This window comes from Canis lupus, chromosome 3, assembly GCF_011100685.1.
Source record: "Canis lupus familiaris isolate Mischka breed German Shepherd chromosome 3, alternate assembly UU_Cfam_GSD_1.0, whole genome shotgun sequence".
Classification (NCBI taxonomy): Eukaryota; Metazoa; Chordata; class Mammalia; order Carnivora; family Canidae; genus Canis; species Canis lupus.
In genome coordinates this window covers 49,828,972-49,850,801 of record NC_049224.1, presented here as the reverse complement: position 1 = coordinate 49,850,801, position 21,830 = coordinate 49,828,972, and the positions used below count along the sequence as shown (strand labels likewise).

General features: G+C 59.1%; 1 protein-coding gene across 3 annotated transcripts in view; it reads left to right on the top strand.

The window, feature by feature from the left end:
- Positions 1-17,954, top strand: part of KLHL25 (kelch like family member 25) — a 35,763-nt gene extending 17,809 nt beyond the window's left edge. Inside the window, exons 1-3 of one of the 3 annotated variants that reach the window (XM_038532772.1) lie at positions 3,079-3,393; positions 6,764-8,568; positions 16,149-17,954. In XM_038532772.1, coding sequence (XP_038388700.1) covers positions 6,775-8,544 — 1,770 coding nt within the window. In that variant the 5' untranslated portion in view covers positions 3,079-3,393; positions 6,764-6,774 and the 3' untranslated portion in view covers positions 8,545-8,568; positions 16,149-17,954. Of the gene's footprint in view, positions 1-3,078; positions 3,434-6,763; positions 8,569-16,148 lie in introns of those variants that run through there. The other 2 variants (XM_038532770.1, XM_038532771.1) reach the window with 2 other exon arrangements.
- Positions 17,955-21,830: the final 3,876 nt, after the last annotated feature.

Here is a 21,830-nt window from a genome sequence, read left to right as displayed (position 1 = left end):
TACTAAACCCAGAGACAAAGCATGACACATGCCCACACCACTTGAAATGCTCATCATTTACTGTCTCACTTGTCTCTCACTTGTTTCCTGAATCACTCTGTGGTTGAAAAAAACAGACCCAGAGAGACGAATTAACTTTTCCAACGACACACAGTTGCATGGTCTTTGGAGGCCCAGTTTTAACCACTGTCCTTCAGGAACTTTGATCTCTCCTCGGGGCTGCGTTGTCACCATTGTCAGTACGGCTGGGGCAGTACCCCCAGGGAAGCATCTGCAGAGGGCTTGCTGCTCCCCCCCTCCACACTCCTGACCCTCTCCTATCTTGAGTGCATATTAGTGCGTGAGTGTGTGTGCTGTGCAGCCCAAGAGCTAAGACCACACAGTCTTGGTTTTTGGCCTGCAGCACAGCCGGGTATCCAGCAGGTGTTCAGTCGGGACTTATTTCGGGTTTTGAGGTCGGATGATGTGTGTGACGTTTGCAGTCCCCAGGATCCTGTGTGTCTGGCACCCCAGTTCCGACTTGCCAGCCAGGGCCCACCTACTGTAGCGGGGCTGTGCGAGGTGAATCCCTCACTCCCAGGTCTGGCCTCTGGGCTTGGATGGCTGGGTTGGTGGGGAGTGGCCAGACCGCCTGCGCTCTCACGCACGTGCAGGCCGGCGCCTCCTCACAGCGTGGTGGGCTCACGTTGTCTGGCTTCCCCTCAAGTGAGCACTGCGAGAGACAGGGAGAGGAAGACCCCCATCTCTGAAGGTCTGGCCCCAATGGTCAGTCACCGTGTAGCCACAGACTCAGACTCCAAGGGAGGGGACATTGACACCACCCATCTGGGAGCTGTGTCCCAGTTTATGGGTACCTTTGGTCCTCCCCCAGCCCCCGGAACCCTGCCCCTGGCCTTTTTCTTCCCAGAGTGGGCCAGCCTTATTTCTGCCCTGCCTTTGTGTTTGCTGTTCCTCCACCTAGAACCTTCCTTTTCTTGTCACATTGTGGCTCCGGCTCATTAATTAAGCTTCAGCTCCTGTGTCCCCTCTTTGCCGGGGCCTTAGTGACCCCACTGTAGCCCACTGCTGCACTGAGCTGCTCACTGCTGCTCTGCTCCCCCCCAGTCCCACCTGACGCAGAGCGCAGCCCCATTAGGAACTGTCTGTCCACACCTGGTACCTGGTATGTGGTACCCGGTATGCGGCACATGGGAATTGCTTGGGAAGCTTGCGTTTGACAAGTGAGTCTGAGCCACATTACCTGCTGCCACCAGCGAGCCCCTGGGCTTTCCCACTCCCTCTGGCCTCTACTGAAGAACAGTAACGAGGACATCCTCGTTTTGAGGATGGCGGACTCCTGGCTGCTAGAGGGAGGCGGAGAGGGGGTTAGTGCTGCAGCCAGGCCTCTGGACAGTGGCACCGACAGCAGAGTTTCTTTTCTTTTTAAGATTTATTTATGAGGGGCATCTGGGTGGCTTAGTGGTTGAGCCTTCGCCTTTGGCTCAGGTCATGATTTCGGGGTCCTGGGATCGAATTCCACATCAGGCGCCCCACAGGGAGCCTACTTCTCTCTCCGCCTATATCTGCCTCTCTCTGTGTCTCTCATGAATACATAAACAAAAAGCTAAAAAAAAAAAAGATTTTTTTATATGTTAGAGAGAGAAAGAGGGAGCGTGCACATGTGCATAGCAGGGAGGAGCAGAGGTAGAGGGAGAGAGAATCTCCAGCAGAACTGGACAGGGGGCTCGATCACAGACCCTGACTGAGATCATGACCTGAGGCAAAGCCAAAAGTCAGATGCTTAATCAGCCAAGCCACCCAGGCGCCCCCTGACAGCAGCTCTGATTGTCTGTGGTGCATTTTTCCTTTGGGAACAGAGGCCTTTGGCTTTCCCGCACCGGGATCTTTGGAGAGCGTGGTGAGTTTCTTCTGGAGGTCTTACCCCTCAGCTGCTTTGTTTCCTTGTGCATTTAGTTAACTTGCCAAGGATGAGGGGAGAAGTGAGCTGGGCACGTTGTTATCTGGTGCCTTTTCACTGCTTCTGTGCAGGTGAGAAGTGCAGTGTAGGGAACGGAGGGAGGTGTTGTCTGAGGCAGATCAATACCTCTTAGCAGGATGATACGTTGCTAGTCTGGAGCATGGCTGTTATATCATGGGCCTTAAATCCATCAAAGCCCAGGATGATGCTGAGGTAATCTAAATAGTTCTATGATACACGAAGCATGAGAGCAGAGAGCATCTGATTTATCGTGGCCCCCAAGGCAGGGAGCCAAGGAGACGGCCCTTGAACACACGCTCTTGAACGCTCGCCCCTCCTGCCACTGAACAGGACCCTGTGTCCTGCACACTCTGTATCCCCTGCCCTGCAGAAGACTGTGTGTGTAACTGGTGGTAAACACAGAAAAGGATCTCCTGAAACCCATTCTCTGTTTTCTGAGGTGGCCTTCCTGCAGGTGGAAAGGGCAGAGGGACTCACACAGTGAAGACCCCTTAGCAAGGAGAGCAGCCCCTGCTCACTGATCCAGGGAACTGATGTTTAGTGCTTGTACTGGTTGGGACTCTAGATGGCAAGTGACAAAAACATCTGTCAGACAAAAAGGAAGGGGAAAGGCAGGCCGGCTTCAAGCTGGGCAGGGACGAGGGGTGCCGCTGTGCATCCTCTGTGCAGCTCCTGTCTTGGGCAGTGTGGCCACCATCCTGTCCTGCCCCTGCCCTGCTCCTGTCCTTCAGCACCTGCTTCATTCTCTGCAATTCCAGTAAATGTCACCGACTAGCATCTCCTTGACCCCTTGTAGTGGCTGGGAGGATGGCACTCTGATTGGCCAGGCCTGGCATGCAGGCAGCCCCAGGGCTCAGTGATGTGCCACTTCGGCCAGCCAGGCTTGAGTGCCCAGAGGAGGGTGGTTCTGACAGCAGTCAGGGTGTCCGTGCTGACTGGAGGCAGCGTGTCCCCCACACACATTCTTTGTTGTGCCCCCTCCCCCTCCCCCGACAGCCTCCACTGTCCCAGCCTTCATCCTCTTTTGGTCTGCAAAGGGGCTGAATGAGCACCCCAGTAGACGTCAGGGGAAGTGAGTTTCCAGGTTTCCTCATGAGCAGAGGCAGGGACCAGTGGGTTCATTCAGTCAGATCAGGTGGCTGCTCTGTGTCCAGTCCTGCTGGGTATTGGAGTCACATCAGTTAGCCCACACATGGTCCCCACCTTTAGCAGGTTGGGGAGACAGGAGACAAGTGCATAATGTTATGTGGCAATGGGTACTGTGAGGAAGGAAGAAGTGGGTGAGGTGTGGAGAGGAGGTGACCTCAACAGGGTGGTCAGTCAGGTCACTTACTCTCTGAGAAGGTGACAGAGCAAGCCATGCAGAAAAGTGACATGTGGGGAGCCTTCCAGCCAGAGGAGCAGCATGTGAAAAGGTCCTGAGGCCCAATAAGAAGTCCATTGTGGCCTGAAGGCGTGAGTAGGGTGGGAAGTAACAGGAGGTGAAGACAGAGGACAGTCAGTGAGGAGGGGTTAACTCATGTGCAACCAGCGGCTACAGGGACAACTTGAGATTTCCCTCAGGGTGCTGGGATGCCCCTGGTGGATTGTGACTTGGCATGATGGGATCCAGGTGATGCTTTTGGATCCCTGTGGTGTGCAAACGTAGCACAGATCAGGAGCATCATGGAGAGCAGAAGCAGAACCGGGTGGGGCGTTTCTAGTCCTCCAGGGGAGGGACGGAGGCAGGGAGAAGGATCAGACCCAGGACTCATTTAAGAGGCAGAGCCACAGGACTGCAGAGGGCGTTCTGGTGAGGGGTGCTGGGGAGAGCCTGGAGATTGGGTCCAAATAAGAAGGAGCATGTTGGTGCCATTGCTCATTTTCCTGGGCTGGAGAGCAGCAGATTTGGAGGCAGTGCTGAGCAATTCTCCTGGACACGTATGGTTGAGGTGACCAGCTTCCAGATGTGTTGTGGTTGAGATGAGCCCACCACAGGGCGTGTAGCACGCAGGCCACTGGTTCTGAGACCTGTCCTCCCATGCTGGCCAGGCCAGAGCTGAAACGCAGCCCTGGGAACCTACGGGCCTGGCCAGAGATTCACATCTCTTGTGATTCCCTTCCTGTGTCTGGGCCTCCGCGTCCTCATCTGTAAACTGGGGTGATGAGACCTGCACTTCCTGGAGTCATGATGTTTCTGGGACACGATCACCTCGCCTCAGGGTCCGGGGCAAGCCGGTGCAGGAGTGATGGCTGCTGTCCCCAGGAGATTGGTTCAGAGCCAGGCACTGCCCAGAAAGAGGTGGGACAGTCTGGGGAAACAGCCAGGCAGGTGCCTCTGCTCTGGGCACGGAGGTGCCCGGACAGGCAGCTCTCTGGGGGTGGGAACCTCTTGGGGTGTGTGCCCATCTCTGGCTCTTCTCCTGTGCAGGGAATTTGGATCAGCGGTCAGGCATCTTGGTGCTGAGCAAGAGGTCAGTCAGCTCTGGAGCCTGGGCTGCTCACTCAGCATTGGCTTTGGAGAGCGCATCCCTTAACCTCATTCTCAGGGCAGACGTGGCTGCTCTGCTGGCATTTGCCCTGCTTTTTGACACTTTCTCATTCTTTGAGTCCTGCTTTGTCCTGCCCTTAACTCCTTCCATAGAGTCTCCACCTGGCTCTCTGGATTGGAGTCCTTGGAGCCATGCCCTCAGTGTGGTGCACAGGTCAGAGGCCATAGCTCCTGTTCAGCCCAGGCACAGTGGGGACAAGATGGATGGAGTCACTCGATTAATGGCCACATTTGGGAAAGGGTCTGTGAGCAAGATTAGGAAAAACGTGTTGTGGTGTCTGGAATTCAGAGTACAGAGCTGCTGGTAAAGCTTCTGTGGGCTACGCCACTGCAGCTTCTCAGTCTCTGGGCTACCTGGTCCCAGGGCCAGGCTCAGAGGGCAGGTTCTGTAAATAACTGCCAACAACCAAGTGACTCTGAGGTCCCAGCAGGACAGGGACTTTGTTTCACGGAAGAGAAAACAGGGGTTCAAGGGAGAGGTGCCCCAGGGCAGTGGTTGAATGGGGACCACCTGTCCAGCCTGGACCTGGACCCAGCTCTCTTACGCTCTTGCCAGGCACTGCTCCCACCCCTGTGGACTCTAACCTCATAACCTTGACCTTGTGGCCTGCAGGGGCAGGTGTATATAGCAGCATCCCTGGTAGGCCAGCAGCCTGGAGTTGGGGGGCCCAGAGCAGCAGGGCCAGCCCCAGCCCCTGCGCCTTTCCTGCCCAGGCCTGGGAGCAGGGGCCTTGCCCGGGCAGCTCAGATCATGTCAGTTTGTGGTTTCTCTGGTTCTTTGCCAGGGGAGGAGTGAGTGAGAGAGACAGCAATGTACTTGGATGCTAATTTACAATTTCACTGAAGCATGAAATCGCTTCCTTCCTTTACCAGATTATTACTTAAGCAGAAAATTGACTTGGAGTGGGGGTGGGGTAATCATAGACTTTTGAAAATTTAAAAGGAAAAAGAAGGGATTTGGGGTTTCTTTTGGGGAGGGGCTCATTACCAGCAGGAAGAAGGGAGCACAGGCTTTTGAGGGTGCTTTGGGACCACTTTTGCTCAAGACATACAATTTTGCCTGCCCATATTCTGAGCCAGGCTTCCACAGCACTGCAGTGCATCAGGGTTGTACCATCACTTGGACTTGAATTAAAGTGCCTTGGAATCCCCCAGATTCAACTGTGTGACAGGACTGTGTCTGCCTACACAGAGCAGCCCTTTGAGCCCCGAGTCCTGGCCTGGCAAAGAAGGACAAAGGAGGGAGGCAGGTGAGGTGACCACTGTCGCCTAGGCCTAGGATCCTAGAGTCACCTGTAGGAACTAAAGAAGCTCCTTTGGTTGTGGGCTTTCCAGAGGCTTCAGCCAAAGGCAAATCTGGTCCACGTTACTGGTTGGCATGTCTTACTGTCTCTTGGGCCTTTCTTGTGGCTTTCTTGTTTGGGATCAAACAGAATTGAGCAGGTGCCTTGCAGGTGAGCCACTGATCAGCCATCTTTGCCTCCAACCCGTGCTCATCCCCACTGGGTCAGGAGGCCTTGAAAGACCCTGGATTTGGAAAACAGGTCTACACTGAGCCCTTGGGCTTTAGCGGAGGCTCTTAGGAATTTCCCAAGGGGGAGGGAGAGGAGGGATTTTGGCCAGTGCTGCTTGGAGCCCAGCTCAAGACAGGTCCCACTGTGAGCAGGGGAAGGGAGGACCTAAGGCTCTGCTCTGCCTGCGGTCTGCGGCTCTTGGGCTCATTGTTTCCAGCCTGCCACAGAAAACCCTGAAAGAGTCCATCTCCTTGGGCCCACAGAGAGGAGAGCTTGGGCTTGGAACTGGATAGCCCATGTGGGAGTCCTGGCTCTGGCGCTTGGGACGGCCACTTGGCTTCTCTGAGCCTTGGCTTCCCCAGCTGGAGAATCAGGCCACGAGAGCCGTGTCCCCAGAGGACAGCCTGAGAGTGGGATGTGTCCCAGGGCACATGCTATTTAGCCCTGCTCTGACCTGACATCCACTTAATGGCCTGAGGCCACCATATACATCCTCCCTTGACCATGGGAGGCAACCGCAGCTCAAACTCACCCAGAGGTGGCTCATTTCCAGGCCAAAGATGTTTGGTTCCAAAGCTGGTCCGAAATCAACAAAATCAGTTTCCGAAGGGCAGGGTCAAAGCCAACCCCTCCCACCCGCACCGTCCCGGCTGAGGGGAGCCGCAGAGCCGAGAGAGGAGGGGCTGGAGGGTGAGCTGCAGCGGGGCGGCCCCTCTCACCTGTGGCCTTGTCGCCCGGCAGGTCGGCTCAGCATGTCGGTCAGCGTCCACGAGACCCGGAAGTCGCGGAGCAGCACGGGGTCCATGAACATCACCCTCTTCCACAAAGCCTCCCACCCCGACTGCGTGCTGGCCCACCTGAACACGCTGCGCAAGCACCGCATGTTCACCGACGTCACGCTCTGGGCGGGGGACCGCGCCTTCCCCTGCCACCGCGCCGTGCTGGCCGCGTCCAGCCGCTACTTCGAGGCCATGTTCAGCCACGGGCTGCGGGAGAGCCGAGATGACACGGTCAACTTCCAGGACAACCTGCACCCCGAGGTGCTGGAGCTGCTGCTGGACTTCGCCTACTCATCCCGCATCGTCATCAACGAGGAGAACGCAGAGTCGCTCCTGGAGGCGGGCGACATGCTGCAGTTCCACGATGTGCGGGACGCCGCTGCCGAGTTCCTGGAGAAGAACCTCTTCCCCTCCAACTGCCTGGGCATGATGCTGCTGTCGGACGCGCACCAGTGCCGCCGGCTGTACGAGTTCTCCTGGCGCATGTGCCTGGTGCACTTCGAGACAGTGCGGCAGAGCGAGGACTTCAACAGCCTGTCCAAGGACACCCTGCTGGACCTCATCTCCAGTGACGAGCTGGAGACAGAGGACGAGCGCGTGGTCTTTGAGGCCATCCTGCAATGGGTGAAGCACGACCTAGAGCAGAGAAAGGCCCACCTGCCCGAGCTCCTCCGCAGCGTGCGGCTGGCCCTGCTGCCCTCTGACTGCCTGAAGGAGGCCGTCTCCGGCGAGGCCCTGCTCATGGCTGATGAGCGCACCAGGCTTATCATAGACGAGGCGCTCCGATGCAAGACCAAGATCCTGCAGAACGATGGGGTGGTCACCAGCCCCTGTGCCCGGCCACGCAAGGCAGGCCACACGCTGCTGATCCTGGGGGGCCAGACCTTCATGTGCGACAAGATCTACCAGGTGGACCACAAGGCCAAGGAGATCATCCCAAAGGCGGACCTGCCCAGCCCCCGCAAAGAGTTTAGCGCCTCAGCGATCGGCTGCAAGGTCTATGTGACTGGGGGCCGGGGCTCCGAGAACGGGGTCTCTAAGGACGTGTGGGTATATGACACCGTCCACGAGGAGTGGTCCAAGGCGGCACCCATGCTGATCGCCCGCTTTGGTCACGGCTCGGCTGAGCTGGAGAACTGCCTCTACGTGGTCGGAGGACACACGTCCCTGGCAGGCGTCTTCCCGGCCTCCCCTTCGGTCTCCCTGAAGCAGGTGGAAAAGTACGACCCCGCGGCTAACAAGTGGACAATGGTGGCCCCATTGAGGGATGGCGTCAGCAATGCCGCAGTGGTGAGTGCCAAGCTGAAGCTCTTTGTTTTTGGAGGGACCAGCATCCACCGAGACATGGTGTCCAAAGTCCAATGCTACGACCCCTCGGAGAACCGGTGGACCATCAAGGCCGAGTGCCCCCAGCCTTGGCGGTACACGGCAGCCGCCGTGCTGGGCAGCCAGATCTTCATCATGGGAGGGGACACGGAGTTCACAGCTGCCTCAGCCTACCGCTTTGACTGTGAGACCAACCAGTGGACGCGGATCGGGGACATGACCGCCAAACGCATGTCCTGCCACGCCCTGGCCTCGGGCAACAAGCTCTACGTGGTGGGGGGCTACTTTGGGACCCAGAGGTGTAAGACCCTGGACTGCTATGACCCCACTTCGGACACGTGGAACTGCATCACCACCGTGCCCTACTCGCTCATCCCCACTGCCTTTGTCAGCACCTGGAAACACCTGCCCTCGTGAGGAGCACCTGCAGAGCCCAGCCAGGTGAGTCCCCAACACCCCGGGGCCTGCTCCCACCCTGGGTCAGGGTCGCCATGTCCTCCAGGGAAGGCTGGTTGGGGCAGCAAGTGGCCAGGGGCTCTGGGAGCCTCTTCCAGGTCTGGAGCTAAAGCGTAGCTCTGCTCCTTACTTGCAGTTAACCTTGAGCAAAGCATGTAAGCCTTCTGCCAGATAGGGACCACCACCTCAGGTCAGTGCAGTGCTTCCCAGGCGTGGCTGCACCTCACAATCACCAGGGATCTTTTGACAATTACTGCGTGGCGTTTAGGCTAGTCGGCCGAGTCTAAGGGCCGTCTCTACACAAGAGCATCCTCACGTCTGACAGCAGCAGCTTAGGGCTTCCCAAAATCACTCTCAGATTCGAGCATTCACTGGAAAGACTCAGAATACACTGCAGGCTGTTATGTTCACAGTCCTGGTCTGCTACAGGGAAGGGATATAGGTTAAGATCAGCCACGGACAGGGACGAGTGGGGCAGAGGCCTCCGTGTGTTCAGGACAGCGTTACTGCACCTACCTCAGTGAGTGGCCGTACACACGGGATATTGCCCTCCGGGGATGCTACACAAGCTCTGGTATCCAGAGTTTTTATCGGAGCTTGATTGCCCATTGGGGTTACTCTCCAACTCTGGGTCCCCTGGTACCACATGACCCAAAGCCCCTACCCTAAGTCACATGGATGTGCCCACCCTCACCCCTGCCCTGAACAAGGACAGTCTATTGGGTACAACTGATCATGTCCCAAGGTCAAGGGCAAAGGCCAGATTTCTTTACAATACAAATGCTAAAGCACATGCCACACCCCAGACCAGGTGAGCCAGGGCTTCCACAGTTCCAGGTGAGTCCCAGTGTGCATCCAGCATGCAAGCAGCACCCCAGGGTCCCTGAGAAATAAGGATGATGGACGGGCACACTTAAGGGGCAAGGGGCATGCTAGAGCTGTGGGGCCGGGCACCCCGTGGAGGAAATGGGGTGCTGCTTCTGTCCTGTATAGATGTCAGTGGGTCTCCCTTAGAGCGAGTGTCACAGTAGGGAACCCTGGCCAGGCAGGGCCTGCTGCAGAGTACTGCCCAAGTTACTGCTCCTGCAGTTATGTGAGGTCCTTACCCAAAAGTGGATGACAGGGAGCTGAGGGACACAGTCAGGTGCTCTTTGGGGGTAATGGAGGGATGGGGAGACACAGAAGGGACTTGCCCAAGGCCTGAGGGCAGGTGCAGAGTCAGGTGAAGGGAAGGACCAGCTTACCTGGACAGGCCTCTTCTGAGGGGTGGGGTGGGGCCTCTCTTGCAGCCCCTCTGGGGCAGGACCAACTCCAGTACTGAGCCAGCCTGGCAGGGAGCTTAGGAGTAGGGGCTGGAAAGGGATGGTAGATTTGTAGGCACCAGGGAAGGGTTTGTGTTCTTGTGCCACCACATTGGGTCAGGCCCTAGGGAAGCCAGGATGTCCTAACTTCTTCTTCTCCTGGGCCCCTCATACCTGGGGCAAGGGCAGCAGGTCTTCTGCCCTTAGGACTGAGTTCTGGGGACCCCAGGGTGAGTGGGAGGCAGGGAGACATAGGTCCCAGAGGCTCTGAGAAACTGGGGGCATGGGGCATGGGGTGACGGATCCCAGGCTCTGCCTCCAGCCCAAGAAGAGGCCATGCAGGATAGCCTTCCCACCCGGGAGGGCAGGTCAGCAGCCACAGCTCTGAGAAACTGGCCCTCAGGCCAGGCACAGAAACCCCCCAGGCACCAGCCTGGACCAAATACCTGATTGCCTCCCTGCCGCGGTGGCTGCTGGCGCGCGTGCAGTGGGCTCTTCACAGCAGAGAGGTCAGACTGAGCTGGGACTGCCCCTCCACACAGAGCACCTGCTCTAGCCCGGAGATCCAGGTCGGCCGGGCCTTCGAGGTCCTGACTGGAACGTACCAGCCCACGAGGCTGGCCCGAGCCACCTTCCCTCCTACATCTGGAGTGTTCGGGCTCCTGAAAGCCCATCTAGACAGGAGGGGGCTTTGTCCCCTTCTGAGGTTGCCCTGTTTTGTTTTAATCTGCTCTCTCCTTTGGGAGAAAAATCTAAGTAGCCCAAGTGGTTGGTCCCCTGGGCTAGAAGCTATAAGGAGAATGGCACGTCCATGTGGCTTCCCTGTTCCCTCGCTCTGGGGTGGTCCTCTGTGGGGCCCGAGGGCTCCTCCTACTGGTGCTCACCCTTCCCCATGACCCTGGACAGTAGTTTGACCCCATGTGGGAGGGGGCGGGGGCAAGCCAGCAGGCCTCATAAGCCCTGTACCTTTCTAGGGATTTTCCCCATTCCAGGCACGGGGAGGAGTGGGGGGAGCGAAGCTCACATCTCTCCTTGGTTCTGGCTCTCACTGGCTGCTTGACCCTCATTATGTGGAACCACATCACCTAAGCTGAGCCTTGCCATCTTGAATACAGAAGCAACAACTGTATTACTCCCAGTACTTATATAGGTCAAGGGAGGGGTAGGTTCAGAGTTGGATTTTTTTTTTTTTTTAAGATTTTATTTATTTATTTGAGAGAGAATGAGTGAGGTGGAGGGGCAGAGAGAGAGCGAGAAGCAGAAGCAGATACACTGGTGACCAAGGAGCCCAAAGCGGGGCTCGATCCCAGGACGCGGAGATTGTGACCTAAGCCGAAGGCAGACACCAGACCAACTGAACCACCCAGGTGCCCCCAGAGTCGCTGCTATACCAGGTGGTGACGCCAAAGTATGGTGACTATGATGGCTTTGGATGCCTTAGGTGGTGGGAGCCTCTCCATGTCCCTGGGCCAGCTCCTCCTTCTCAAAGTGTCTATTGCCCATAGTCAGACATGACGTGTGCCCATCTGAGTACTGCCAAGGCCTTATCCCTTTAGCTCGGCCCAGTCCACCATGGGGGTGATGTTGTCAGCCCCACTTCTGGGAGGAGGAAGCAGGTGCAAAGAGGCTAATTGCACATGACAGAGCCTGTCCTGCATCCCACTGGCAAGCATGCCTGGGTCCTGCCCTCCCAGGGCCAGGCCAGCACAGGAGTGTGTGAGCATCTCCCGGCCGCAGGTTTCCCAAGCTCTTCCACCAGCACCATCTGCAACAGAGGCAGAGGGTCCTTCAGCTCTTGCCCTGTATCCCAGGCCTTTCCTTCTTCTTCTTCTTCTTCTTTTTTTTTTTTTTTAAGATTTTATTTATTCATAAGCGAGGCAGAGACACAGGCAGAGGGAGAAGCAGGCTCCCTGTGGGAAGCCCGATATAGGACTTGTCTGTAAGTCGTGGTCCCAGGACCTGATCCCAGGACCCCGGGATCACAACCTGAGCCAAAGGCAGACACTCAACCACTAAGCCACCCGGGCATCCTGCAGCCCTTTCCTTCTCGTGAACCCCCCGCATCCAAGCAGCCCCCCTCTCAGCCCTGAGAAACTGCCGCTCCCGTGGCTCCATCCCACAGATTGACCAGGGGTTGTTCCCATGCTCTGCACAGCCCTGCTTCCCTCCAGCTTTGCCTGCCTGGGATGCTGGGATGACTTGGAGTTCTCTAGATCTCTTCAAAGGCTGGGGCGTACCTTGGCTTTCTGGGAAGGGGCCTGTGACACAGCACTGGGGCAGGAGGCTGATGCCCCTGGATGTTCCTGACCCTCCCTTGGCTCCCCAGGAAGTGGGGTGGAGTGGCAGGAAGGTACAGTGCTGCAGGACCAGGCTGGAGGGGGGCCCTGAGTCAGGGGTGGCAGATGGAGGGAGTGGGAGGGGGACTGCGACAGCAGTGGGGGGTGCTGAGCTGTGGTGCCTGAACGAGGTGCAGGAGGAGCCCAGGCCGAGTTCCTTCTGCAAGGAAAGGTCAGGAAGAGCAGAGGCATAGCGTGCCTGGTGCCTCCCCTTCCACCTGCCATGGGCACCCCAGTTGACCATGACACTTCCCACTGAGGCTGGCTACCCTCCGGGAGTCCCCGGCCCAGTGCTGGGGCCAGAGGACGGGACCTGTATCCCCAGATTCACTTCCCTGTGCCTGCCGTCCCAGACCCTCCTGCAGGGAGCAGGGTAAGACCCAGTTTGGGGGCCTTCCTCCTCTGTGCCTGGAGGGTCCTGCTGTCCCCTGACCCCTTGTCCATCCTGTGAGACTCTGACTTACAGAGCCACCAACCAGAGGTTGCCTGCACTCTGCAGCTCCTCAGGATCACCCCAGATGATGTCCCCTTGGTCTCCCCCAGGACTTCATTGCCGGTTGGGCTACCGGCCTTGAGTTCTGGTGGGTGCCTGCGTCTACAGTGAGCGCTCTAGTCATGATTTCCTTTACTTTTCAGAACGCATTGTCATAGAAGTCATAGCTGCAAAGGTGGCAGTTAAGACAGAGGATAGGTTGTTGGCATCAGGTGAATAGCTAGTAAGGGTTGGAGTGGGATTTGAGCCCCAGACATGCCCCAGGCTTGCGGGCGTCTGGAGAGCCAGGGGATCCTCACGTCTGCACCCTGGCACCAAGCATGGGACCAGCACCGGTGGCCACCCAGCTGTGTAGGGCTGAATTGCTGTGTGGGAAGCTTAATGCCAGCCGGAGCTCCAGGACCAGCCTCTTGAGCCCCAGTGTCACCGCCAGAACCATGTATCTGGGCGACAGCAGCCAGTGGCAGCTGGGAGGCCCCTGGAGCAGGGTCTGGGTTACCCTGGGTTACCCGCCAAGTATAGACTAGCCATGAATGTTCTTTTCTCTTTTTCTCTCCCACTGGGTCTCCCTGCCCCCACCAAACCCTTTAAAGACATAGCCCCCTCATCTCTCTTCCCCTGACCCCCACCAGCGTGCCGGGCAAGTGTCCAGGCCACCAGGAGCTCATCTCCCCACAGTCATTGTTGGGACCCAGCCACTTGGGGTGTGGGGGTGGAGGGGCCTCCAATCCCAGCTCTGGGAAAGACTGAGCCCATTATTCCCCGATGGGGCCCTGCAAGGGGCTCGGTCACTGCCACAGGAGGGGCGACTCAGCACATTCTATCCTGCCTTAAAAGAAATTGCCACTGAGAGGAAATACCAGAGCACAGATCCACTTGGATGGGCCTGGTGTCGTGAGAAAGGTGCCCGGGCAGGAGTTCGGGCCTTCTGAAACACCCCGGGTCCATCCGTCTGTCCCTGCACCCACAGTCTTGCACTCAGCAGGTTTCCCCGGGGTTGGCCCCATGCCAGGCCTGGGATCAGGATGCTAGCCACCCTCCCTTGTTGCAGTCTAGCGGAGCAGACACCTCACCAACAACTCCCAGGATTGTCAGAGCAGTAGGAGGGGTTGCCAGGCCAGCTGCATGGGCAGTGCGGGGTGACCACTGACTCCACACCTGCAAGGTGGAGTGTCCCATCTCACAGACGAGGAGACCAGGCCTCAGAGAAGCACCTGCCCAAAATTGGGGTGGCCCAGATTGGGACAGCTGTGGGCTGAGCCAGAGGGAGTTCAGGAGCTGGGCAGTGTGTTCCCCAATTCCTCTACCCTAGGCGTGCCTTTAGGTGCTGTCTCCTCTTTAGCAACTCGGGATGGCCCAAGGGGACCACTCCCTGTGTCAGGGTCCCACAGCCCCTCACCCCTGGCATGGGTGGCCTTGAAGTTTGGTTGGGGGGCAGCAGTGGGCCTTGCCTCAGGGGGAACCCCTCATCTGCCGAGTGTGGCGGGAAGGTATGGAGCAGGGACAGGCCCCGGAGGTTTGGATTTGCCACTCTAGAGCATCTTGGGATGTTAGGGGCTTCATGACCCAGGTTCTCACTTGGGAGGGGCCTTCACCCACCCCAGCATCAGAGGGTTGCTGGCCCCCTGGGCACTTCCCGCAGTGTTCAGGCCAATCTTCCAGAAGCCTTGGCAGTGAGGGAGCCAGGGCCATGCCCTACTCAGAAGGAAAAAAGTCCTACAGATTCCATTGCTGGCTTGAATTTTTAAATGTTACTTAAATGCACGCAGACTTACAAGTAGCTCTAAACGTAGAGCTATGTGTGTAGGTGTCGGATAGCAGACACAAGTGTGCAGGGTAAATCTGACCAAAGCTGTAAAACCAAAAATGGTGTCATCATTCATTGATGTCCGGCAGAGATGGCCTTGCCTCTGCCTCTTGGCCGGTGTGCAGGTTTCCTGGAGAGCTCCACCTGCCCGTGCCAAGGCTGGCTTCTCTGCCTTTCCGGAGCCCCCGTGAGACTCCTTCGGGCAGCTCAGCATGCTGGAGGGACATTGCCCATGTCCCCTGGCACAAATGTGCCTCCTCAGTCAGGGCCACCTCTGAGCCCTGGCCTCATAAGTGTGCCTTCTGGCCTGAACTGGTGCGCGGATCAGCAGGTGCCTGGAAATCTTCTAGGTGAGCTCCCGGCGCCCTTCCCATGGGACTCCAGAGAACCTCTTCTTAAAATGCTGCCCCACTGGGGTTCAGCTGCCTGCGGAGCCTGAGAGGACAGCCCCTGCCGCGCTGTGCTGAGCGCTTCCTCTTCCCTGCCCAGCTAAGCCCTTCCGATGCCCCTTCCTTTGTCCCCGGGGCTCCAGCCGAGGGTGTCACACCCTGACACACGCCCACAGCCTCATCTCCACGTGGAGTCAGGCAGGGCTGTGCTGAGCTGTGCAGTGGGTCGGCCTTTCACGTTGACCACGCTGGCCCAGTTGGGTTACCTCAATTGCTCCAAGCACATTCTATGCAAAACCTCTCCTGAGCATCAGACCACCCGGTTCTCTCCTCTCTGGGAGGCAGAGATCCATCGCCTCCTCTTCCACCAGAAAACATGAGGCTCAGAGAGGGCAGATGCTGTGTTGAACGAGAAGCCCGGCTGCAGTGTGAGTTTGGTGACCCCGGGGGCCTGTGCTCCCTTGTGCACCACCGTTGGCCCCCATCGCCTGGGTCAGGGCCCATAAATACCTATGGAGGACACAGACGAGCAGTCTTCTGACCGCCTTGCTGATGCGCCCCTGCTCTCTGCCCAGCCCCCCCCCCCCCCCCCCCCCCCGCCGCTTCGACCTCACTGGCCTCAGCTTACATTTTTAGACGTGCTCACATCCCACCTCCGGGCCTCTGCCCGTGCCCTTCCTCTTGCCTGGGCTGCTGTTGCCTTCTCTGGCAAACTCCTGTGCCCTGTTCAGGCCTCAGGTTAAATACTACCACCTTCCCATAGCCTCCACCAAAATAAAAGCCTGGTCTCTCTCCTTTTTTTGTTTTTGCCATCCAGCCCTTCTGTCACTGTGTGAGTACTGTATGCATTTATTGGTGCATTTATTGGTACATTATTGATACATGTCTCCCCTGGGGGTTGGTCCCGGGGACCGTAGCGGTGTCCGCCCGCCCTCCTGTCTTCCTAGAGCCAGGCATGGTGCCTGCTGGGTTGCAGGTGCTCAGGTTGCGGAGCCAGAGTAGCCAAATGGACAGGTGGCCATTGCCCCGTTCTAGGTGAGGCGACCAGGGCCCAGGGAAATGGCTGAACTGCCCCGGCTGCAGTGCTGGTCATGACAGAGCTGCATCCTCCTGCCCAGGCCTTCTGCTCTCGGGGCCTGAGTTCCAGCCCCTTACATGTGGCCCCTTGGTTATCACTGTTCCAGGTTAGGACAGAGCCGTGTGGACATGACTCATGCTCTCCCTCCCTCTCCTCTGCAGACTCTGCGTGTCTCTCCCCACCCGTGGCTGCAGCCCTACTGTCCCAGAGTGGCCCTGACCCCATCTGCCGCCGCAGGAAGCTCAGCCTGGCCCCGGAGCTGCGCCCTCCCACCCCCGGCTCTGGGAGCAGCAGTCTCGGGGGCGCTGTTCTGAGCTTCAGACAAGAGAGGAAAAGCTGTCTCGAGTGCCCTGTGTGCCTGCTTTGCAGTGGCTTGGAGGGGAGAGGACCTTCCAGAGGGGCGCGGATGACACAGGACTCGCTTGGCCGGGGAGAAGACACAGCTGCAGAGTGTTGAGGTGGCCTGATCAAGCAAGTCCTGTTCAAGGGCTGGGAGGCCGGGCAGGGAGGAGCCCTGGGTAGGTTAGGGTGGCGGTCCTGGGCTGCCTTGGGGTCTCGTGGCACCAACAGCACAGCCTTGGCCTCACTGCCTCCCCCTGGTGATCATAATGTCACCCAACAGAGGGTGTCTCGGGCCTCAGGGAAACGGGGTCCACCAGGACAGCACACGAGTTGCCCAGGAGAAAATCGAGGACACTTGTATCAGGGGTGGAAAGCCGTCAGGTGACCTCAGTGGCACCCACAAGACTTCATTAGCAAACGACACCAAGAGCCTCAGCGTGAAAGAGGAAACATGTGGGCCCCTCCCCAGAGTCGGGCCTTGCTCTCGCCACCTCTCCATCAGACCAGCTGTGCCCAGGGGCAGATGGACACTCGTGCCCTGTCTCAGCAGGACTCAGGGCCCCCCATGTCCTCAGAGCCCGCCTCTCAGCCCACCCCAAGACGTGGCAATGACCCCATCTCCTGACAGGGCCATACTACCCTCAGGATATGGCCTTGCTCCCCAAGACTAGGAGCAGAGATGAGCTGGCGACCTCAGGGTTGAGTTACACCAGGGCATCCACTCTGGATCCTACCAAGACCAGCCGCCTCGGCGTAGAGAACAGCAGCCAGGCCCGTGACCGGGCTCCCAACCAGCACCAGCTGTCCTCTGAGTCTGGGCCTTCCAGCTGGCCTGTGTTTGCTCACTGAGCTCCAAAAATAAGAATGGTCCCCAGGAGAACTGCCAATTCTTGGCTCATTTCTCCACCTCCCGAGTCATTGGGTCCCTCCTCAGTCTGTCCCCAATATCTGCGGTTCTGGACAGGTCATCTCACACCTAGTATTAGGGTTTGCAGCCCAGCCCTTGCCACCCCCGGGTGCCACTGGAGGGGGAAAGGGCCTGGGCCAAGCCTGTGGCTTCTCTGGCCACCTACCAGCTGCCTGCCATTTGCTCGGTGCTGCTTGGCTGGTTCAGGATTGGGCACCAGAGCGGGCTGCACTGTCGGTGGGGCTGCATCACAAACGAGTTGCTGCCCATAATTTCGCCCTGCCCCCTCACAGGACCTTCCTGCTGCCACTGGTCCTGTGGGCAACTCTTGGGGAGGGCCCTTGGTGCTGGGTTCCCCCTCCATGAGCACCAGCCCCAGGACATTGGCTGCCACTTGGGAAAAAGCTGGAAGCAGATTGTGCATTTCCAGGTCCCTTGGAGGCCGCAGACCCCTCCGTAACAGAGGCTGGCCTCCTGGCCTCCGAGAGCACAGTCTCAGCCCCCCAAACCCTGGGGCTCTGGTTTGGGAGATGGTGAGGCCAGGGTGGCCGGGGCTGTGGGCAGTGAAGGAAGCTGCTCGCCTGGAGGCCCCGGGGCTTCTGGATGGCCGAGGTGAGTTAAGCACACTTGTCACATAGCACAACAGGCCTTGCAGTGGTGCTTCCCCCGAGTTGTGTTCCCTCCTGTTTCTAATTTAATAAAAGAGCTGAGAAAGCTATTGCTTCCCTTGGGTGCTGAGACCGGTCTTGGGACATAAGTCACAGGCCGACTTGGATTTCGCCCCGCCAGCCAGGGCCCGAAGCCCGCCCCCTGGCATCCGCCCCTCCTGTGAGGGGCCTCCTCCCCACAGACCCCCGGCACCCAAATGAGATGACTTCCTTTCCTCAGACTCCAGGGGTGAAACCTTAAGTTGACCCTCATGTAGAATTCAGGTTGCTTTCCTGAACAGCCCCTGCCAGGGGAGCTCTCGAATGGGCTCATCTGTAGGGGAGCCCGGGCTGAGGCTCATCTGCATGAACGGAGGGCCCCCCAGGGGCCAGCATTAGCACTCTGCGGCCTCTGGCCTCTCAACGTTCCGTCCCCTACTGTCCCCTCCCGCCCCTTCACAGCTAACATGAACTTGCAGGAATGTGGGCTCGGGCGGCGTCCCGGGGTCTGACCTCGGCGTGACTCCTGGCGCCCGTGTGCCCTGAAGCTCTGCGGTGTGCAGGCCCTCGGAGCCCAGACCGGCCTGGGATAGTGCGAAGGAGATTCCGGTGCCGAAGTAGGGTGGGATAGCGCCTTTGTCATCACGTCAAACGAGCATCCTCGGAGTGACTTGCTCTTGAAAGTGATGAAGTGTGATGCACTCGGAACCTCCAAGCTGAGACGCCCTCCCGGGTCCCTCCACAAGCCCCGGCCCAGCCCCTAGGGTCCCCACCCCTGCCCTGGTGGTGGGATGGCAGGCAGGCCTGAGAACTGCGCAGTGGCCGTCAGAAGTGGGGCGGGCTCCTGTGAGGCGCCGGCGGAGGTAGACCTGGGCGCCCCTGGGCGCAGCTGGGGGTGAGCCGAGCGAGCCGAGGCCCAGTAGCTCCGCACACTTGCCCCGCCCCGTCTCGTTGCTCCGGCGGCGTCGGTGCAGGGCCTCCAGCAGGGCCTCCAGCGCAGCGTGGCCCCGGCCCCCGTCCTGTCTGCCTTCCAGCCGTGGGGAAGGCCCGAGGGCGTGCGCTGCAAGCCTGTCTGCGGCCGAGCCCAGCACTGCCCCGGGGCTGGACCTGCCGCTGCACCTCCGGCTGACCTCTACAGGGCGGGGGTGAAGGACGAGGAGCAGCCTCCCCACCTGCCCCCTGACCTGGGCTTCAGGGGAGACCGCACGGGCCTGCCCCCCCCACCCCCGGGGGCTGGCCCGGTGGCAGCGCAGTCTCCGGCGCTGTGCGGACCAGCCTCTGGGAGGCCCCGGCCGCGCTTCGGAGACTGCCCCCAGGAATCTGCACGGAGACCCAGGAGGTGGGCGCTCTTGTCCGCCCTGCTGGTGAGCAAACCGGCTCCAGCCCCGGGGGCTCCCTGGTAGCAGGAGGGCAGAGGCCGCAGAGGCCAGACGTGCTGGGCGCAGGTGTGCGCGCTCCTGCGTGTGCGTCTGGTTCAGTGGCGGCAGGTTCACGAGGAGATGAGGTCAGGTCGGGGAGCACTGAACGCTGCGGGGCACCCGGAGAGCCTTGCCGCGGTGGGAATGGCTGCTGTCATTGCAGCGGGGGAGGTGGGGTGTGCACCCAGGCACTGGCCAGCACGCCCCTTCTGCGTCCCTTGGCCCACGCCCGCAGGACCCAGGCCGCATCTGGGAGGGGGCTTTGGGCAGCGAGCCTCAGCAGTGCTGGGGTAAGAAACCCCTGGGGACCTTGTCCCAAGGGGGCCCGCAGGGTCCTCGTGGGTTATAGCCCCTGAGGCCAGCGGTCAGGCCACTTGGAGCTTCCGCACCCCGTGAGCCTTCCTGGGAGCCAGCATCTCCCAAGGCCAGGAAGGGGCCCGAGGGTCCCTCCTCACGGCTCGTCAGCCGCGTCTGCCTGCGTCCAAAGGCCCTTCCGCCGTGGGGGAGCCGCTGAGGGGCCCGCCCAGGCCATCCACCCCAAGGCCTGTGCCCACCAGCCCTGCCCGCCTCTCAAGGCTGTAAGTCCTGGTGGGTGGAGAAGCAGCCTTGTAAGCAGCAATTATTTGTCTTTAATGAGGAGGCTCAGAAAGAGCCTCTGGTTGTCCTGGGTCATCAGCAGGTGCAAGAAAGGAACTGCACGGGGCAGCCCCAGAGGCTCCGCCCACCTCAACCCTGCAGGAGGGGGAAACCTTTTGCAACGACCAGGTGGTCTCGGGGGTGGCCAGGCCCTGCATCCCCCGCTTCCCTGCCCCTCCAGCAGCGGGGCCAGAACACCTGCCAGCGTTGGGTCCTGTCCCCGAGGCAGGTGTGGTTGGGGTCAGTTTCCAGCAGGGACACACGGCTGCCCTGGATTCTCAACTGCTGTGTTGCCACCTTGGGCTTTGGGCTTGGGCAGGATTCAGGGTTGAACTCGGGTCTGTGCCCTTGAGTGGGAAAGAACACCTTTATTTTCAAGAACCTCTGACATTTTATTCAACTGGTGCCCCCCTGGTATCATCAGCCTCCATGACTTTGTCGCTGGATGTTTTCATGACATTACAGTCAATATCTTGAAATATCACAAACTCCTTACTGTGTCCAAATTACAGTAATCCTTGGACTGGCCACCAGGTCACATTACAGATGTGTTACTACAGAAGCATGGATGTTATCATACATCCTATAAATGTGCTTTCTGAAATATTTGACGGGTGATACGGGCTGAACTGTGTCCCCAGCTCCTCTGTTGAAGTCCTGACCAACCCCCAGGGCCTCAGAATGTGTGTGGCCCTTTGTTGGAAATTGGCCCTTTGCAGATGTAATTAGGTAAGATGAGTCATAGCAGGGTACGGTGGGCCCCTAACCCCACCTGAGGGGTTAGTGTCCTTAAAGGGGAAACGTGGACACACACACACAACACAGGGACGCAGGTGAAGAGTGGAGCCTTGCTGCTCAGGCCAAGGCACTTGGAGTCAGGAGATGGGCCCAGGACAGGCCCTTCCCTGGTGTGAAGAGAGCAGGGTCCTGTGGCATCTTGATTCTGGACTTGCTGCAAGTTTCTGGCTTCCAGCCAGTCGGTGGTACTTTGTCAGGGCAGCCCCTGCACACTAACGCGGTGGGTTTCCTCTGCTGGCCTGCAGGTCCTATCTTAGGCATTTAAAACAAGGGGAATTGGGAAATCAATCAAAATACAGCCATTCCCCTGAGGGGTCCACAGGCTTCACCAGCCGACCAGAGCGGCCAGAGCGCTGAAGAGGTTACAAGCCCTGACCTAAGGTGAGCGGAGAGGCCCTGGGTCCCGGCCAGACAGGGTGCCACTGTGCTCCACCCCCGGGGGCTCTCCTGTGGCTGCACCCTCAGGCCAGGACCCCAGCCCAGGACCCCCAGCTGAGCCACCTTGTGCCTCCCCGGGTCCTGATCTGGGGAGGGGCAGGGGCACACCCAGCCTCCAGGTCAGTTCTGGGTACCCAGCCGGGCAGGGTAGGGGTGGGGGGCTCCCCCGGGGAAGCTCGTGGCCCAGCCTCACTGGAAGTGGGGTTGATGTCCTATCCCCCAGTCTGGGGGGCACACCTGGGGGGCACCAGCCATGCTTCATGGCCCAGGCCTCCGAGAGCCACGCTCACGCAGAGTCTCCCCCAGCTGAGGCCCCGCAGAGCCCCCGGACGGCTGCAGAGAGCTGCTCCTGGCTTTCACTCCTGACCTTCTCCCCCGTGACAGGAGGCCGGCCGAGGGCCCTGGGTCACAGAAGCACTGCCTGAGCCTGGTCGAGCCCTGAATGCCGTGGACACATTTCTGATGCATGTCCCCAGGGGCCAGGATCCCATCTCTCAGACCCAGACAATGGGGACGCTAGGGTCACAAGCCCTTCCTTCGGGTGGCCAGGACAGAACTAGCAGATGGCATCGTTCTGCACCCCCTCAGGCCTACTATCCTGCTTTATCCACTCTCACCTGGCTGCCAGGTGTGCCCCCAAGCTGCGACTTCCCGAGG